General features: G+C 47.8%; 1 protein-coding gene across 1 annotated transcript; it reads right to left on the bottom strand.

Annotated features, from left to right (window-relative positions):
- Window positions 1-15,903: 15,903 nt before the first annotated feature.
- On the bottom strand, window positions 15,904-18,315 carry LOC133906310 (L-type lectin-domain containing receptor kinase IX.1-like). Its single transcript, XM_062348178.1, has 2 exons — window positions 16,953-18,315; window positions 15,904-16,867 (listed from the first exon to the last, which is right to left on the bottom strand). The coding sequence occupies exons 1-2, from the start codon at window positions 18,308-18,310 to the stop codon at window positions 16,177-16,179; spliced, it is 2,049 nt and encodes a 682-aa protein (XP_062204162.1). The 5' UTR covers window positions 18,311-18,315; the 3' UTR covers window positions 15,904-16,176.
- Between the last annotated feature and the right edge of the window lie 1,773 nt (window positions 18,316-20,088).

The following is a 20,088-nucleotide window of genomic DNA, read 5'->3' on the forward strand; positions in this document are numbered from 1 at the left end:
TTTGGCTCAACAAATAGATGGGCAAATGAAGTGATCAACTTCTGAATTTCATCAGGTAATTCCAGTTCTTCAGTACTGCTCTCCATCCGGCACAATTGGATAACTGTCTGAATCATGCTCCGAGCAGACCAGCTGCGCAATTTGTCCGCTGATATCATCACGCAATCTGATAAGAGAGGTATGACACCATATAAAGTGATCTGTTTCCATGATGTTCAAAAGACATAGTCTTGGCACCCTAATGCACATTAATAGGGATATTCTGTTCGAGCCAATCCATACCAAGAATTACCTCATAGCAACCCAATGGTAACACCTTCAGAGTGCAGCAAAATGGATGCCCTTGTATCCACCATCGACAATCCTGGATCTCTCGGTCACAGAATAAAATCCCCCCATCTGCAATCTTAACACGAACTGGTTGTTGTGTGAAAATCACTCCCTCCAACTTAGCTGCTAGATGTTCACTGATAAAACAGTGGGAACTCCCCGAATCCACCAACACTAACACATCCCTTTTCTGAACATTGCCTGGAAGCCATAATGTGTTCGGTGTGTCTTGACCACTTACTGCTTTTTTAGAAATTGTCATCAATGTATCAGTATTAGGGTTATCTTCCATCAATGATTCCTCCCTTGTGGATTCGAATTGGTTGCGCAGGTTGAGACAATCCAAGTGTTCTTCCACAACTTGCAACTGCACGGTGGCTGCACACTTGTGATCGGGAGACCAAATTTCTCGGCATCGATAACAGAGACCCCACGCTTTGCAATATGCCCGAAGCGAGGCCAAACGATCATCTGCACCTTTGCTACGCGCTGCATCAACACCCCTTCTATCTGTAAGAAGTTTCGCAAGAACTGGAAGAACTCAGAAAACAGAGATTTTGTGCTGTGTAACGACGTCCAGCTTTTCTGACACTTTACTGAATATAAGTAGCTGATTACAATCCTAAAGACTCGGCCAAACGGCCCTGGCTTTGCGCGCCATCGTACATTGCCACAACGTGCCATCCCACGCTCCTGAACGCGGCGCGCACACCTCGGACTCCACTTACATGATCACTCACGCGCTTATTCTGCTGCCGGACGAAGCGGCTCAAACTAACAAACTCTAAAACAGAAAGAACGAAAAAGAAGGAGAGAATTACAACTCAACAGCAGCTAGAATTATTCTAATAAATCACCCCCTAAGTCTTGCTGCCATCAGTGATCTTCAGAACTCCAATCTTCGAACGCAATTCATGAAACCTGATTTTTCCCAGAGACTTGGTAAATATATCACCAAGCTGCTCTGCAGTTCCCACGAACACGATGTCAATCAATTTCTTCTCCGCACACTCTCGGATATAATGGAATTTTACATCGATGTGCTTGCTCCGGTCGTGGTGTACGGGATTCTTGACAAGTGAAATTGTGGACTGATTGTCCACTAGTAAACTCGGTGCTGCAACACTGCTTCCCAGAACATCAGTAAGCAACCGAGTTAACCACACAGCCTGACAAGCAGCTGATGCTGCCGCGATATACTCAGCCTCACACGAAGATAACGCCACCACTTTCTGCTTCGAGGATTGCCAAGTAACTGGACCACCATTGATGAAGAAGATCGTCCCAGATGTGCTCTTACGATCATCAGTGTCGCCTGCAAGATCGCTGTCACTGTATCCAATCAGGCAGGGCTGTGTGTTTGAGGTAGCTGCTGAATATCTAACTCCCCAATCCTGTGTGCCAGCTATATAGCGCAAAATGCGTCGAACAGCTGCAAGATGTTCTTCTCTGGGTGATTCCATGAAGCGACTGACATACCCCACTGAGTATGCGAGATCAGGACGTGTGTTCACCAAGTAACGCAGGCTTCCAACTAAACTTCGAAATTCAGTCGCATCTACAAGTGGTGAATCAGAGACCTTACTCAATTTCAGACGCACTTCCATTGGAGTTTGAGCTGCATTGCATCCCAGAAGCCCTGCCTTCTCCAAGATTTTCCTTGCATATGCAGGTTGAGCGAGAAAAATCCCTTCTTTGCTCTGTGTCACCTCGATCCCGAGATAATACCGCAATGCCCCCAAGTCACTCATCTTGAACATCTTCTTCATTTCCAGCTTGAGTCCGGCAATGTCGCCGGCTCGATCTCCTGTGATGATGAGATCGTCGACATACACCCCCACAATCAGGCGGCGTCCTTCTACAACGCGCGTGTAAACACCATGCTCAGACTCACTGCGCTTGAATCCAAGTGACAATAGAGAGCAATCCAACTTCGCATTCCATGCTCGAGGAGCTTGACGAAGCCCGTACAAAGCTTTGTGCAGCCTTAACACCTTTCCCTTCTGGTTGTCGTCGACGAACCCCGGCGGTTGAGCCACATACACCACTTCTTGGAGATCGCCGTTGAGGAAGGCCGATTTCACGTCCATATGGTGAACTTGCCATCCGTAGTGCGCCGCGACGGCGAGCAGCAAGCGAACGGACTCCAGTCTCGCAACAGGGGCGAACACCTCCTCAAAATCCACCCCCTGTCGCTGGACGTACCCCTTAGCGACAAGCCTTGCTTTGTGTCGCACGACATTGCCCTGTTCGTCGCGCTTGAGCTTATACACCCATTTCACACCAATCGCACGCTGGCCGGGTGGGAGGTCAGAGATCGACCAAGTGTCATTCTCCCGAATCGACGCCAGCTCCTCCTCCATCGCGCCGCGCCAATCAGCATCTGCCATCGCCTCTGCCAAGGAGTTTGGCTCCTCGGCGCTGGTGGCATGAAGCTCGTGTTCCACCAGAACACGCGCTGCGAATCCCGGCGGCGTAGCTGCACCGAGGACATTGTCGAGAGTGCGGTATCGAGGCACCGCATCATCATCTTCGTCGGCGTCAAGGTTGTCATCGTGTGTTGGTGGTGTGGCGAGCTCGAGTGGCACAGGGGTCGGTGCTGGCGACGACGGAGCACGAGGTGAGGGTGGCGTGGGCAGCGTCATTGGTGCATCTTCTCTCAGGTTCCTGGTACTGGTACTGAGCGTGGTGCTCACCACATGTTCGTGTTCGACAACGAACGGCTCCGGCTCGACAACTCCAGTTTGATCACCAGCCTCCCAGCTCCAGATCGCCTCTTCATCAAACACGACATCCCGTGACACGTGAACGCGGTCCCCAACCGGATCAAACAGGCGGTACGCCTTCGACCCCGGCTCATACCCGAGGAACACCATCGGAGTGCTTCTATCCTCGAGTTTCTTCAGGTTTGGGCGTGTGTTCCTCACATACCCCACACAGCCGAATGTGCGGAGGTGGTGAACAGACGGCTGCGTGCCGCGCCACGCCTCGTAAGGCGTCTTGCTGTCGAGGGACTTCGTCGGCGAACGGTTTAGGAGATAGACGGCGGTAGTCACAGCTTCTCCCCAAAACTGTCCCGGCATCCGCTTGGCCTTCATCATGCTCCGTGCTGCGGCAATTATCGTCTGGTTGCGGCGCTCCACCACCCCATTCTGCTGTGGGGAGTAGGGCGCCGTCAGCTGGCGGAGGACGCCGGTGTCGGAGCAGTACGCGGCAAACTCACTCGACGTGAATTCCCCGCCACGGTCGGTGCGGAGCGCGCGTAGCTTGCGCCCAGACTCCATCTCTGCTCTCGCCTGGACGCGTTTGATTGCAGTTTCTGCTTCGCCCTTAGTCCTGATGAGAGACAACCACATGTATCTACTCGCATCATCCACTAGAAGAAGAAAGTACCGATTTCCTGCCGGCGTCACCGGCTCGATCGGCCCACACAGATCGCCATGGACCAGATCCAACAGTTCCTTGGCCCGGTACTCCGCCTGCTTAGGGAACGGGGAGCGCCGCTGCTTACCGACGAGGCAGCCGTCGCAGATTCTGTCCACCTGGTCCAGCAACGGCAGCCCGCGCACGAGCTTCTCCTTCGCCAGCTTCCTCAAGGCTTGAAAATTGAGATGGCCGAACCGCGCATGCCACTGCCATGCCAGCTCAGAGCTGTGTGCAGCAAGGCATACTGGGCGATCTACGTTGAGCTTGATGGAGTAGAGTCGGCTGGCGGAGCGACGCACACGAACGAGAAGGCGGCGTTGAGGATCCCAAATCCGCAACACGCCACCATGGATCAGCACCTTGCTTCCGGCCTCGTCCAGCTGTCCGAGACTCACGATGTTCGCCGTGAGCCGCGGAATGAAATAGACTCCAGTCAGGGCTCGATGTTCGCCAGATCTGCATGCAAACAAGATGGTACCGCGTCCTTCAATCTGCACCACCGAGCCGTCGCCGAACCGGACTGTTCCGGTGACGCCTGTGTCGAGCTCCGCGAACGCCCCCTTCGCGCCGGTCATGTGGTTCGTGGCGCCGGTGTCGAGGATCCAGCTGCGGCTGTCGCGATCTTTCTTGTCATCCAGCTGAGCGTGCACCTTCGCCTCCACGAGATCAACCTTCCTAGCCACCGCCGGTGACGAGTGCGGCGGCGTGCGCGTGACCGCGCCCGCGGGAGCAGAACTGGCGGGAGCCAGCTCCGTTTGAGCCATGAGCAGAGTGGGCTCCTCATCGTCTTCCTGGGCCAAGTGGGCCTGGTGTGCCTTTGGCTTGCTGCGGCAGTCTTTGGCCCAGTGTCCCTTTTTGCCGCAGTTGTGGCACGACCCTTGAATTCTCCCAGAGTCATTTCCTGTCTTGGGCTGTGCCTCCTTGGACGGCCCACCTTCTTTCTTGCTTCGTCCCCTTCCCCGGCGTCCGCCACTGCCGCCTGAGGAGGAGCTCCTGCTGTGTCCGTCGCCTTGGATCGCGGCAGCCTTGCGGAACTTGGCCAGCCACTCCTCTTCCGTGAAAAGGAGCTGGCCACTGCTGTCGATGCGCGTTGCCACCGCAGCAGTCTTAGACACCTTGCGTTGTTCTGCATTCCGCAGCCGCCCGGTAACTTCCTCGAGAGAGAGCGCGTCGACGTCGAGTAGCGTCTCAATCGCGATCGCAACTTGCGAGATGGGCTCGGGGGCGACCTGCAACATCTTTTTAACTACTTCGGCTTCAGTGATGGGATCACCTAGAGTGCGGAGTGTGTTGGCGAGGCCGCCGATGCGCATCGAGAAGTCGTCCACCGTCTCCTTATCCTTGAACGCGATCTCTCCGAACTCGCGTCGCAGCTGCTGGGCATTCGCCTCCCGAACGCGCTGCACGCCAATGCGTCGGACCTTGATGGCGTCCCACGCTTCTTGCGCCGTCTCCTTCACCGCCAGGGAGGAGAGCATTTCCGCCGGCACGGCGCGCAGAATCGCGGCGAGGGCCTGCCGATCGGCGCGGTAGTCGACGACGTCTTCCTCCTCAGGTTCCACCGCCGCCCACAACCCTTGAGCCTGCAAATTGACCCGCATTACCAGAGCCCAGTCGTGGTAGTTGGTGCGGGTGAGCGTCGGGTACACGACGTTGCTTGTCGTCGCCTCGCGGATGACGCGTTCGACGACTTGCGGGCGGCCGTCGCGGCCGCGCCGCGGCGAGAGGGAAGCACGGAAACGGCGGCGTGGTGGCGTGCGTGATATGCGAGCGTGGTGCGTGGGAGCGGACATGGCGTGCGCAGGATCACTAACTCAGCTCTGATGCCAAATGTAAGAAGTTTCGCAAGAACTGGAAGAACTCAGAAAACAGAGATTTTGTGCTGTGTAACGACGTCCAGCTTTTCTGACACTTTACTGAATATAAGTAGCTGATTACAATCCTAAAGACTCGGCCAAACGGCCCTGGCTTTGCGCGCCATCGTACATTGCCACAACGTGCCATCCCACGCTCCTGAACGCGGCGCGCACACCTCGGACTCCACTTACATGATCACTCACGCGCTTATTCTGCTGCCGGACGAAGCGGCTCAAACTAACAAACTCTAAAACAGAAAGAACGAAAAAGAAGGAGAGAATTACAACTCAACAGCAGCTAGAATTATTCTAATACTATCCTCCGGCTTATCCATGGGTCCACTTCTCAACCTGCCTCCCAGTGGCTGCGGCAGCGGCAACGCCAAGCGCGGAGGTCATCGCGATCCAGTCGATGGCTCTGTACAATGATAATGACACTGATTTGCCTCCAACACTTCCTCCTGCAAACATGCCATAGACACCACAATATCAAGTGTTTGGGGTCGATTCAAAATGATAGCAGTGCGAATGTCATTGCGTAGGCCATCTAAGAACTGAGTGATATAGAACATTGGCTCCCGAGATGCATGATGCATGAGCAAGTTGTGCATAAGAGTGTCAAAACGCTCTGAATATTCTACCACACTAGAGGTTTGTGCATAAGAGTGTCACAGAGTTTGTTGAAATTCATCCCGGTCAAACCACTCAGTTACCGCGGATGTGAACTGTTCCCAATCTGACAAATGGTTCGAAAAGTAAGTAGTCTAGAGCCACAGCTCTGCACTACACGTGAAATGAATAGTGGCGAGATTAACCCACGATTCTAGGGAGATACGAAAGATTCTAAAATAGGATTCAGACTTGATCTTCTAGGACTTTGGCCCATCGCAATTGAACGGAGAGAAATCTAGACGTGGTAGTGCAGTGTGGTAACACCCTGAACAACGCGATGGAGACTCACATGAATAAGAACTATGCAAAGCATCAGAGGATTGAGGCATACCCTTGACCGGAGGTAGAATTGGGGAAAAAAATTCGCCAAATTCATCCCCCTGGTTGTAGCTGTCCATGTCATGGCCTCTTGGCCTAGGATGACTGCTCTCTCATGCTAGATGCGGATCATCCAACCTCTTCAGATGGAGTGGCACCGGAAGTAGCGGTGGAAAATTGTCAATGGCAGCACCCCCTTTTACACCAATGCGTAGATCCTTCACCTCGTTCCGTAGATCATCCACGAGCGCCTCCACTTCTGGTTCCCACCCCGTAAGCATCTTCACTGTCCCAACTCCTCCATGGTCTTCAGGTTGACCGAGTTCGACGCCTTCAGATCCTCCAGCGCCTTCGCAATCTCCGCCACCTCTTGCTCCATCTCCATCACCTTCTGCTGCTCCCGTGTGTGATATTGCGGCCAAGCCAAGTAATCGGGTGGCTCCGCCAGGGTCAAAATGGCTCTGGTGCCAGATGTAGCAACCCTCTTTATCACGACAGGTTCTCACTCGATTTCATAGCGAAGTTGGTAGAGTTTGTACAGGAGAGAGTCATCTAGTTTCTTGACACCCTTCGCTCTCCGACCAGCCTTGCCTAAATACTTCCATCGCCATTTCACTTGGCCCAGGTATAGCAATGTGGGCTTCCGGGCCTGGGATCCCGCTCTTTGAGCCTCCATATCGTTCCTTCCTTTCTGACCCGAGTTCCCTTCCCGCTCGATGTAGTCACCGCCGAGGTAGTTGTCGTGACACGAGGCTGCTAAATACTCGGTATTTTGACGGAAGAGCAGCAGACGTGCAGGGATTCGCTCAAGTTGCAGAGCCATGAGAAGGGGATGAAGGCCGGCAACCGGGGCTCGGGAGGCAAAGCTTTTTTATTTATATATTTTATTTTTCAATATTTGCAAAAATACATATCTATTTAAAATATTCCACATCCAAGACTACGTTAGATATGTAATATTTTAAATATTTGCAAAAATGCATATCTATTTTTCAATATTCTTCCTATCGCATTTCTAACGGACGATGGTAAGTTAGATATATAATATTTTAAAATAAGTGTGTATTTTTATAAATATTGAAAAATAAAAATATATAAATAAAAAATTCTCGGGAGGGACGGAGAAAGCCCAATCAGCTCTGCGCCCCTGCCTTCAACTCCCGCCTAAACCATGACCCGGTGTCCCGGAGCTGACCATTCTTCCTGAGAAATTATGCTGAGCCTCCTCCGCGTTAGGTAGCACAAATAGTAGTCCTGAACACGTTTTGTGTATGGTCATCAAAATGGTAAAGACTAAATTACGGCCGTGCGGGCGTTAATCATGCATCCCGCACGCTGCTTCACCAGGCAACAACAGACACAAGCATCATCTATATGAGTCCCACTGTACTGCATTCGTTTCCATCAAAATCTCACATGTCACGCGCACACACGCTCTCGCACATCGGCCTACTCGCTCGCTCTCCCGGTAGCAATGATCCCTCCCATCCATCACCGCTGCAACCTCTTCCCAAGGGCAGATCTCTCCACAGGTGCCCTCCTCTCATTCCTCTCCCTCCCTCCCATCCATCCCCTACATTTTTCCCCTCTCTTAGATGGGGATTTCTTCTTCTCGTCAGATCTAAGCTCGTCGCTGTCAGGATCGAGCTCCTCCGCTTGGAATCGGTTCCTCGTTGTCAAGGCCAAGCTCCTTCGAGTGGCGGTTAAGGCGGGGACAACTTAGGAGAGCTCAGCGGTGGCAGATTGTGGGCTCTATTTTGTCAAACATGAGATTGGACGCTGCCCAAATTGAGATCCTTTGTGAGGGTTCAAGGTAGGAATGGCCTAGGCGAGCATGGTGATATTAGATTGGGATCCAACTCATTGAAATGAGGAGAGCGCACAAGCCCGATGGTGCAGCCAAGCTAAGCATGGCGTTGGTCGGTGGGGCTTGATCGATGGGGCGTGAAGGGGTGAGTTTCCAAATTGCCTATCGAATTGTGTAGATGTGCCAGGGGAAATGTAATAAATTGCTTCTAATTTTTTTTAGCGATTTTGCAGAACAGTAGAAGTGTTCCTTTGTTCTCCTGATCAAATGCTTCTCACTAGATTTGCTTGCATGTATTCAATAATTTGCTTCTCAGATTGTACAGATTTGCTTATATATTTCTACTGATATTTTTGTTCAATAGGAGCACCACTAATTTTGCCTTTACATAGTTCTTAACTTGCTCTCAGAATTATTTTTAATTCCTTTTTTGAATGACGATGATTTGCATATTCTTTTGGATGTGCAGAGGTAGATTGAGATGGACCATGGTTGGTTGAAGTAATGGTGCATCCATCTGTTCGGATCCAATTATCACACTGATTTGCATTTTAGCTTTCCTTTGAGATTTTTCTGTTCATGAGGAGCACCACTGATTTGTCTTTAAATTGTTATAAATTGCTTTAACAAATTGTTTTAATTAGCTTTCTAAATGAAGATGACTTTCTTATTATTTTCAATGTGCATAGGTAGATTGAGATGAACAACTAGTTTTCTTATGATGAGTTTTGTTTATTAAGTGCATTTCTTCTATCCGAAAATGATCACCGCATGTGCTTTACATGCTTTGACTGCGTTGGGGCTTGCTCACTGGAGAGTCATCGGAGGGATCGTTTGCCTGGAGGTCCTTGACAGGGGCGCGGTGGGCGGAGCAGGGAGAGTCTCTAAAAAGGAAAGTTGTGGGTATTTTATTTCAAATATAGATGTACATGCTAAAACATAAAATTCTGCATGTGCAGACGTTAACCAGGTCCATCAAAATTGTCCTTCAAGCAACACGAAAAAAATCTCCCGCAGCAAAAGTTGCCAGGTCACGCTTACTTGACTAGCATGTGAGGCGCATAGTCGTGATGACGTACTTACGTTAAGTCACAATCGGGATCAACATTTTTCTTATGCGAGGAATTCATGCAACACGGAAATAATTTTAACGAGTAATAGAATGTTCAAAAGAAACAAACCGCTTTACAGAGTGCAAATATTCGTATATAAGAAGTGTGATACACACCAGAAATAATCAACATTATTTTATCTCGCTCCGTACAAATGTCATCTCAACAAAGAAGAAGCCTCCGTACCAATGCTTGAACGAGGGTCTATTTGATTTTTTTTTTCCACGCTGCCGTGTCATCCTCAACAAGTAATTGTCACTCCGGTAGAGTGGCAAAAAGTTAAATATTCCTTGAACAAGTGGTGCCTGCATCGCTACTGCTGCCGGTCAACCCCCAGATTAAGACAAGAAGCGATCGACCGGTGGCATGAACGTCGCAATGGGCATCTTCGCAAGGAGGCTTGGCTATGGGGGCCTCGAGCCGCCGCACGTTGACCGCTTGTCTGGCGGAGGAACCTCATCAATATGGGTTAGACACGATTCAGTGATAGATCATTATACGACCCGTCACTTATAAAGTTTCGGATCAGAATCGAATCTTGATCCGCCACTGATACGAGGTCATCAGTGATAGATCATAATATTATATGTCACTTATCACATTAGTGATAGGTTCTAACTACATCCGTCACTTATGACTTTATCATAAGCGGATCTTCCTGCACCAGTTATAAGTGACGGGTCATAACTACACCCGTCACTTATGACATGATCATAAGTAATGAGTCTCCTTGCACCAGTTATAAGTAACGGGTGTAGTTATGACCCGTCATTTATGACCTGTTCGTAAATGATGGGTCTCCCTGTACCAGTCATAAGTGACCGATCACTTATCACTAGTCATAAGTGACAAGTGCTCTTATGACCCGTCACTTATGACTTAAATCTGTTATTAGATCTGACCGGATACTACGCGCCCAACAATTACTCAACAGTACTGCGCCCCCAGCTATGGCGATTTTTTCGGTTCCGCTAGACCCTCTAATATTTTATTGATTTGAAGTTTAAATTGGTGCTAGGTCTTTCAAGGTTTGCATCTCCCTGTTTCTTCCTTCTCTAATCCTTATTTAGTAGATTTGTTGTGCTTTGAGTTTCAGTCGGCCATTTTGCATCTTTATCCAAAATCTTAGTACAAGTAAGTGGTATTTATATTAGATTTGATATTTGGTTTGCCCGATCTACCGCAAGATGCCACAGATCTAGTGTTATTGTATAGAATTTTTAATCACATGCTTAATCATGCAATTAAGGTAATTGTTAATGAAGCATGAATATTTTTACATTGTAGATGGCAGACAGAAGTTGGATATACTTTGAGACCCGGACTTGTCCGGAGTACCTGAGCGGAGTGAAGTATTTAGTTAGTGCTGCTTTGGCGGATATAAAAGATTATGGCAAAACGATTATGTATTGTCCATGTCACGATTGCAGGAATAATAAGAAGTTTCTGAAACTAGACAATGTTCATGCATACTTGATCATACGTGGATTTAAAGAGAATTATACATTTTGGAACAAACATGGCGAGGAAGGTCTTAACGAAGGAGAGATGGATCGGGGCCTCCATACCTACAGTGTGGATTAACGACTAAAACCCAGTGATATTGATCATGATCTCAAGGATGAGAACATATTTGGTTTCAATGGTAATGATCTAGAAGATTTTGTGTAGAATGTGGACCAGATGGTGCGGGATGTCAACGGCATGACGAGTACAATAATGGTGAGTTTGATAAATTCCAGGAATTTGTGTGGGATTCCAAGACACCCCTTTATCCCAACTCTAAGGGGAAGTATACACGGATATTTAGGAACCTAAGGCTTCTACAACTGAAGGCAACCCATGGTTGGACTGACAAGAGTTTTGAAGCATTGCTGGATCTGCTAAGGGACTTGCTACCGTAGGGAAACTTGGTGCCCGTGGGTGTCTACGACGTGAAAAAGATAATTTGTCCTTTAGGACTGGAAATAGAAAAATACATGCATGTAAACAGGATTGTATCTTATTTCTTAGAGAGTATGCAGAGCTAGATCAATGCCATGTTTGTGAAACCCGTCGATATAAGCGTAGAAATGATGGTGTTGACGGGAATGGAGGAAAGAAAAATAAAGAGTCTCCTAGGAAGGTGGTGTGGTATTTTCCTGTAATTTCCCGTTTGAAGCAATTATTTGCTAACAGAAAGGAGGCTCAATTGGTGTGCTGGTATAAGGAGGGTCGTAAGAATGACGGAGTGATACGGCACCCGATGGTGCTCAGTGGTGAATCATTAACTCCATACTTTGTTGGTTCGCTGAAGAATTAAAAAATATTAGGTTCGCTATGAGCACAGATGGCATTAATCCATTTGGTAATATAAGTACCTCACATAGCACCTGGCATGTCGTATTGTCAATCTACAACCTTCCAGCCTAGCTTTGTGAAAAGTGGAAATACATTATGTTGTCAATCTTGATATCAGGACCGAAACAACCTGGCAATGATATCTATGTATACCTTAAGCCTTTAGTCGATGATCTTAACAAACTCTGGTCAGAAGGCGTCGAGTTTTGGGATCAGTACAAGCAAGAATACTTTACCTTGCATACAATGTTGTTCGTCACCATCAATAATCTAGCAACACTTCATAACTTGTCAGGTCAGAGCAAAAGAAAATGTGAAGCTTGCCCCTATTGCTTAGATGACACATGTAGTTTGAGGTTGAACAACTCAAAGAAAATAGTGTACATGCGGCATCGATGTTTCCTTCCCAGGAAGCACTCGTACCAAACACATGGACAAGCAAATCGATAGCACAAGGGACAGAGCGCTACCTACAAGGCATTTTAGGGGGGAAGATGTCCACAATCAGGTTAAGAATATTAATGTTGTCCTTGGTAGCAAAAACGTTCCTCCAAGGATGACGAACAAAAAGGAATGTGGAACTAGAAATTAATACTATTCGAGCTAAAGTATTAGAAAAAACTAGATGTTCGTCACTCTATCAACAACATGCATATAAAGAAGAATATCTGCTAGAGTCTAATTGGTATATTGCTCCAAATGAAGGGAAAAGAAAAGGATCATGAGAACGCACAGGCTGACCTTGAAGAAATGGGTTTAAGGCCAGAGCTCCATGCACACGATATGGACAAAGGAAAACACCTACCCCTTGCAGTTATCACTCTCTCCAAGAAGGAGAAAAAAGAATTATACGAGTTCTTGCATAGTGTGAAAGTTCCCTCCGGTTACTCGTCCAACATCGCAAGGCTTGTTTCGGTGAAAGAGCTGAAAATGAATTTGGCCATGATGAAGTCACATGATTATATTAATGTAAACTTTTAATATTAATGTCAAGTTTGAATATATATTTATATATATATATATGTAATATGAATGTCAAATTTGAATGTTAGGTTTGAAGTTATTTGAATTTGTAATATTAATGTTAAATTTGAATTTATATATACATAATACGTAATATTAATGTCAAATTTCAATTTTAGGTTTGAAGTTATTTGAATTTGTAATATTAATATAAAATTTGTAATATTAATTTTAAATTTAAATTTTAGGTTTCAAGTTATTTGAATTTGTAATATTAATTAATAGGTGAGAGATGATCCTGTTAACCTGTCATTTATTATAATTAATCAGTGACAGGTTACGAATGTAACCCATCACCTTTTACTACATTCACCCATCACCTATTATAAGTCATAAGTGACGGGTTAATATTGTAACCCGTCACCTATAACTTCTTATAGGTGACGGGTGGTTATCATAGGTGACAGATGAGATTCTTCATTTGTCACCTATTATCTTATTATATATATATATAGTCTGGGTTCCCGCACGACCTCTTCCGTGTCATTTTGCCTAAGTTATTCCCGCTCGCCCACGCTATGGTTCGCCACCGCCCTCTAGTCCCCGCCGCCCTCCGCCCTCCACCACGCGCCTCCTCCATCGTCCCCGAGCCGCCTCCAAGCACCCGGCGCCGTCGCCTTTCTCTGCTCATCGCCGTTTACCTCGCCACCGCCGTCCCAAAGGACCAGGAGCTGACGCCGTTGCCTTCCTTCACATGCTGCCATCCACCTCGCCACTGCCATCCCAGAGGGGCCCTGTTTGTTATCCCACGTGAGTCTTCTTCTTCATGTGATGCCCGGCCGAGCCGTCGTAGCCAGTGCTCCAGCTGAGCTGTGGTCTTTATTCTTCTTTGTGTGATGCTCCTCTGTGTGATGCCAGGCCCACTGTGTGATGCTTCTCTGTATGATGCCGGGCACTTGTATCTTATGCTCCTCTAGTGTTGGCCTGTTGCATGTCTTGTATCTAGTGTCAATTGAGCCGTGTCTTGCCTCGATTGTAAGCTCGTTCCAACGAGTCTCTTTGTGAGTTTTTATCTCCCTTTTACTCTGAACAATATGGATGCATGATTCTTAATGCTCCGGGATGATTATGTGCATTGAAATTGTACTAGCTAGTTGAGTACAATAGATGAGATCTTGTATAGCTCTCTGTTTGCTGAATGGCATTGGCAGTAACTGGTTATTGTACTTTGATTCTATCTGATAGGTTCTTGTATACCGATTTTGGGATTATGTAGTTTTCAGTTTACTGCCTAGTTGCATTGTGCTCCTGGACATATGCTGCTGATATCTATGATTCAGGCATAACATATTTGATTGATGTATGGAAGAGCAGTATGTCTTGATGGTTCAATAACTTTGGTTTCTTGCCCTATTGTTCTTTTGCGTTGCTAGTCTCGTGTCAGGGGCCTATTTCCTTTTTCAGTGTTTAAGCACTTGTTCAGCAGCTCTATCCAGGAAGCTATAGTAAATTACTAAAGAACAATTAGGGAGTAGAACCTTAGTTGTTCTGGGGCTAGCTGTTAAGAACCATATGAGAGCAATTTATGTTACTTTTCATTACTGTACCTTCGAGCTTTTTTTCTTTCGATCTAAACCTAAGTTTTCTTTTCTGCAATACCACCAACAACCATCGGGTAACACCTGCAGATTCTATATTGTGTGGTTTGTCACATCCCAAAAGGCTCAGCGACGAGGCTGCTTCGTACGTACCTGTATTTTGACGGAAGAGTAGCCGAAGTGCACGAATTCGCTCGAGCACTCCTACAAGAGGCGACACCACTGTTCCCGGCCTCGAGAAGCATGCCGAGCAAGGAGGGGCAGGAACGCCGGCCAGAAGCGCTCGGGAGTCGGGAGTCGGGAACGACATCGCCTGTGGTGCGTGTCCAACTGCATGCGGTGGTGCTGCGCGCTTGCTGGTTGTGACGTATGGGAGTGCTGTGTGGACTTTTCACTAATCAAACAATCACGAAGAACACAATACACCCAACACAAAAGAACATGGAATTTTTTCTCAACATCAGCTTATACTTTATATTTTACACATGCATACGTTACAACTCACAAACATAACTTTTTTCTCACGACATATTATAGGATGCTCATCCTCTTCGTAGTATATAGGCCGAATACTTAGACTCTAAATCCTATTCTGATTCAGTCATATTTCAACTCAGATTACTACTCCAACTCTATACGTATTAAAGTCCTACTAGAACACTGCTTTGATTTTTTACATGGACTCCGTGTATGCTAAGAATAATCCTAGAAAAAACAAGATTAACTCAAACACCATGTGCCAAGTAGTGCTGGGACTTCGGTCGTGCTGTTCTTCCTCGCTTTCCCAAGCTCGTTACTCAACACTTCAAGGGTCTTGATGGTTACTAGCTCGTAGCACCTGACAAATTTTCTTAAGCCTTCCTCCGGGTTATGTAGCAAAGATATATAGCACTATCATTTCTTCGGCCCTAAGCTCCCAAGTAGCACACGTTTCTTGTATGATTGTGGTCATCAAAATTCTCCTCCATGCTCGCCGAAAAATCTCTCTCGCAGTCGCAGCAAAAGTTTCCTGGCCACGCTAACTTGACTTGTTAGTGGGGCTCATGGTCGTAAAGACTTGTCATAGGGATGGATTGCACGATTTATCTTATACCAATAATAACTAATTTGATTGGCAGATCTATGTCGCGTCCGTTTTTATTTTACTGTTTAGAGCACGATAAAAAAAGACTAAAAAAATTAGGTTCACAAATTTTATACATTTTAATATTTATTTATAAAATTATTAATGTTAAACATATTCAATTAATTATAGAGAAAATAATAGTACTTTTATGCATGCACATAGTTTTAACATGTAGGTGAAAGTAATACTAACTAAAAAAATTGTTTCATATTTTTTGAGTTTTAATATTTTTCTTTGCATTTTAGATTGTTTCAACCGATTTATTAATATAACTAATATTCATTTCGATATTTTTCTAGAATTTCTAAAAAAAAGAAAATTACAAATATATATACATATATATACATATAATATATACATGTAAAGAAAAATATACACATATATATATACATATAATATATACATATACATACACAGGTCCCACTGATACAGTAGCTACAGTAATAGGGTCTTGAGAACTCATCGATTCCGTCACTGTTAATAGATAGTATTGATGCATCCAACGTGACGAAAATAGTTTTAACGAGTGATAAATGTTTAAAACAAATAAACTACTATACTAGAAATCTTTCCATTATCTCAAAACCCATACCAGAAATAATCAACGTTTTTAATTCCTGTACACTTTTCATCTCAATAAGGACGAAGCCTCCGTCGCGATGCTTGACCGTGTGGTGCCTGCGCTGCCGCTGCTGCCGGTCACGCCCCCAGATCCAGACAGGAAGCGATCGACCGGTGGCATGAACGTCGCGATGGGCATCCTCGCAGGGAGGCTCGGCAATGGCGCCTCGAGCCGCAGCACGTTGACCGCCTGCCTGATGGAGGGCCTCATGGCACGATCAGGGTGCGCGCACCAGAGAGCGGTGACCATCACGCGCTCCATCTCTTCACTGTCGAATTCGCCGTTCAACCTCGCGTCCGCGGCGTCAAGGATCAACCCACGGCCGTAAAATTCCCAGACCCATTGCACCAGGTGCATGGTGGCGTATTCTTCGGTGTCTTGTACCACCACGATTGGCCGCCGGCCGCACGCAATTTCGAGGACGACGACGCCGAAGCTGAAGACGTCGGATGTAGTGCTGGCCGTTCCGGTGACCATGCACTCTGGGTCCATGTACCCCATCGTTCCGGCGAGCGCCGTGGTGTGTGACTCCCGTTCGTGGTCGACGAGCCTCGCAAGCCCGAAGTCGCCGAGCTTGGCGTTGAAGGACGCGTCAATCATAACGTTGCTTGGCTTGATATCGCGGTGCAGAACGCACTGCTCCCAGTCCTGATGTAGGTACAGAAGTGCAGAACCGATTCCGAGCACGATTTCATGCCTAAACACAGTACTTATCGCTGTAAATTGAAGCAAGGGACGATGGCAGATCAGGTAGAAAACAGAGCACGGGAGTAGTGTAGTACCTGAGCGGCCATGACAGTATGTTGTTCTGGTTGTGGATATGAGTGTCAAGGCTTCCATTGGGCATGAGCTCGTAGACAAGCAAGAGCTCGCCGCCGCCATGGCACCAGCCGATGAGCTGCACGAGATTCCGATGCCTCAGACGGCTTATGATCTTCACCTCGGAAGCGTACTCCTTCCTCCCCTGCTTGGAGCTCTTGGACACCTTTTTTATGGCGACGTGAAGGTTCATATCCTTCAAGTACCCGCGGTACACCGACCCGAAGCCTCCTTCGCCGAGCTTCTCCCCGTCGGAGAAGAATTTGGTGGCGACTGCCAGGTCGTTGTAGCGGAATCTCCTGGGCCCTGCCCCGTTCTTGAACTCTTCTTCCAACGGCTCGTCCTCAAACACATCTAGCTCATGCTCTCTTGCCTTTTGCCTGCGGCGGCGCAGCAGGAACCTTACTGAGAGGCCAACGAAGATGACGAAGGTCAAGGAACCGATTGAGACGCCCGCCACCAGCGCTACCTGACGGCCTGAGGGAGGCGGTGGAGTAGACGGTGGCTGCGTATTCGTAGTGGGCGGCGGCAGCGGTGGCTCTGCTGCTGCAGGCGGAATGGTGATGCCGAGGTCTTCCCCTATCTTGTACGCCACATAGCAGCTGTAGCCCTTGATGGTGCCGTAGGTGTTGTTAGGCTGATTTGTCGTCTGCAATGCGATTAAGTTCGTGAGGCACCTGGTGCACTCGCTGGCGTTGAGGTCCCTGGTGCACTGCGCTAGCCCGTACACTATCTGCAGACTGCCCTGCGAGTCCGTGTACTGGTAGTGCCCGTTCGCCAGCAGCAACGAGGAGCCAGCGGCCTCCTCCATGAGTCGGCTCAGCAGCGTCTTTCGCGCACCGTTCATGCCGATCATGTCGGTGACGAAGGAGTCGGTGGTCAACACTTGGAATGGAGTTTCAAGGTCTGCGACGGAGAAGAAGGACACGTCTGAGTAACGGAGGACGCAGGCGTCGTAACAAGCCTTCATCTCCCGGCTGTAAGGGCACGCCTGCTGCACCCCAGCAGCCGCGGCCTTGAGGCAACTCTGGCACTCGGTCCAGTTGCGGTCAGCGTAGCACATGGTGAGGCCGAACACCTTGTCGGGCGCCTCGCCAGCCATGTCGTTGTAGAAGCCCCGGTTGGTGATGGCGCGCTTCCAGAGGTCCCCCATGAGATCATTGACGAGGTTTATCTGGTACTGGCTGGCCCAGGTGTAGTTGCTCGTGGTCGAGCAGTAGTGCCCCCACGGGGTGTAGGGCTGGCCGACGGCTACTACCACGGCTACGGCGAACAACGAGACGACTGTGAGGAGGACGATGAGGAAGGTTTGTGGAGCCATGGCTATTGGCGAAGGTGACTGCAGCACAGGTTGCTCTATACGTTTTAGCCTTTGATTTACGTAATCTTAAAGACAATGGTTGCGCTCGAACAAGTTTGAATTGTTCCAGTCGGTATTCCTTTCTCCACTTGCAAAATGACACCGATGTCACATGCATTGTGACAAGGTAAAAATCTTTTTTATAACAAGTTAATAGTCGTACATAGTAGAATATATTGACTTCCAAACACACATAAAGATTATATCAGTTGAATCTTGATTTATACATACACCGATCCCTTAACCACACGATACCAGTCAAGCTTAACGTGAGATTCGGATCACCAGTGTGATAGCCCAACCATTTACTTATAGTGGATTATACCATATGACTTAACTGCTTAGTTATATTGTGATTAAAGGAACTAGTCAGACCGTACGTGTGCCCATTGAATTGGTCAGGGCCGACCTTTGGAGGAGGGTTAATTTGTTGGTTAGTGGAGTAAGTTAGATGTGAGTAGTGTAGAAGGTAGGATTTGTGTAAGCACAGCTCACACATGTGGCGGTGTCTGGGTTTTGTATATATAGATGTACAAGAGATACAAGATCAAGAGAAATCCCTGATTACAAGGAGGAGATAAGTCCGAAAGATATGCATCTAAAGAACCGAGACTTAGCGCCTAAGAAATCAGAACTTGTACACAAGGTTTATATGTTAACACCCCCTGTAGTCAAATCGTGAGGTTCTTGAACACCGAGATTGGAACGGAACTCCTGAAATAACTGGATTGGGAGCCCTTTGGTCATAATATCAACGAACTGATGACTGGAGGGGACGTGAAGAACCCGTACATGACCAAGAGAGACCTCTGTGGCAGAGAGTTTGTCCTTCGTGTCAACAGGAGTTGCAGTGGCGTGGCATTCGGCCATGCTCGCATGCTAGAGAAGGTCAACTGCATATTGTTTGTGAGAAAGGAACAAGCCATCGGAGGAGCGCTTGACATCGATGCCGAGGAAGAAGTGTAAGTCACCAAGATCGGTCATAGAAAACTCATCCCGAAGCTGGTGAGTGATCTGCTAAAGAACCAAAGGTGAGGAAGCCATCAATATGATGTCATCCACGTAGAGGAGCAGATAAGCAATGTGAGCACTATCCTTGAAGACAAAAAGTGATTGGTCAAAAGCAGATGCAGTAAAGCCCAAGGTGCGGATATGGGACGCGAAGCGCTGGCACCACGCACGGGGAGCTTGCTTGAGACCATACAATGACTTCAGGAGCTTGCAGACATGAGGAGGTCTGGTGTTGTCGACGAAACCAGAAAGCTGCTGACAATATATAGTCTCGTCCAGAGTACCATGCAAGAAAGAATTCTTGACATCGAGTTGGTGGATAGGCCATGACTGAGAGACAGCGATGCTAAGCACAACATGAATAGTGGAGGACTTGACCATTGGGCTGAAAGTCTCATCGAAGTCAATACCTGGCTACTGCGACTATCCACGGACAACCCATTGTGCCTTGTAGCGAGCCAAGGTATCATCAGAATGGTGTTTATGCTTGAAGATCCATTTGTCGCTAACGATATTGGCATCGGGAGGGCGCGGGATGAGCACCCAAGTGTTGTTGGTGACAAGAGCATGATACTTGTCAAGCATAGCTTGGCGCCAGGAAGATCCACGAGAGCAGACCGGTATATCGCGGGTACAGGGGAAGCGAGGGTATGTTGGGCTGATAAGTTCAACCGGTCAACAGGCTTGATGATGCCCAGCTTGCCCCGTGTTACCATGTGGTGACTGGT

This window comes from Phragmites australis, chromosome 23, assembly GCF_958298935.1.
Source record: "Phragmites australis chromosome 23, lpPhrAust1.1, whole genome shotgun sequence".
Classification (NCBI taxonomy): Eukaryota; Viridiplantae; Streptophyta; class Magnoliopsida; order Poales; family Poaceae; genus Phragmites; species Phragmites australis.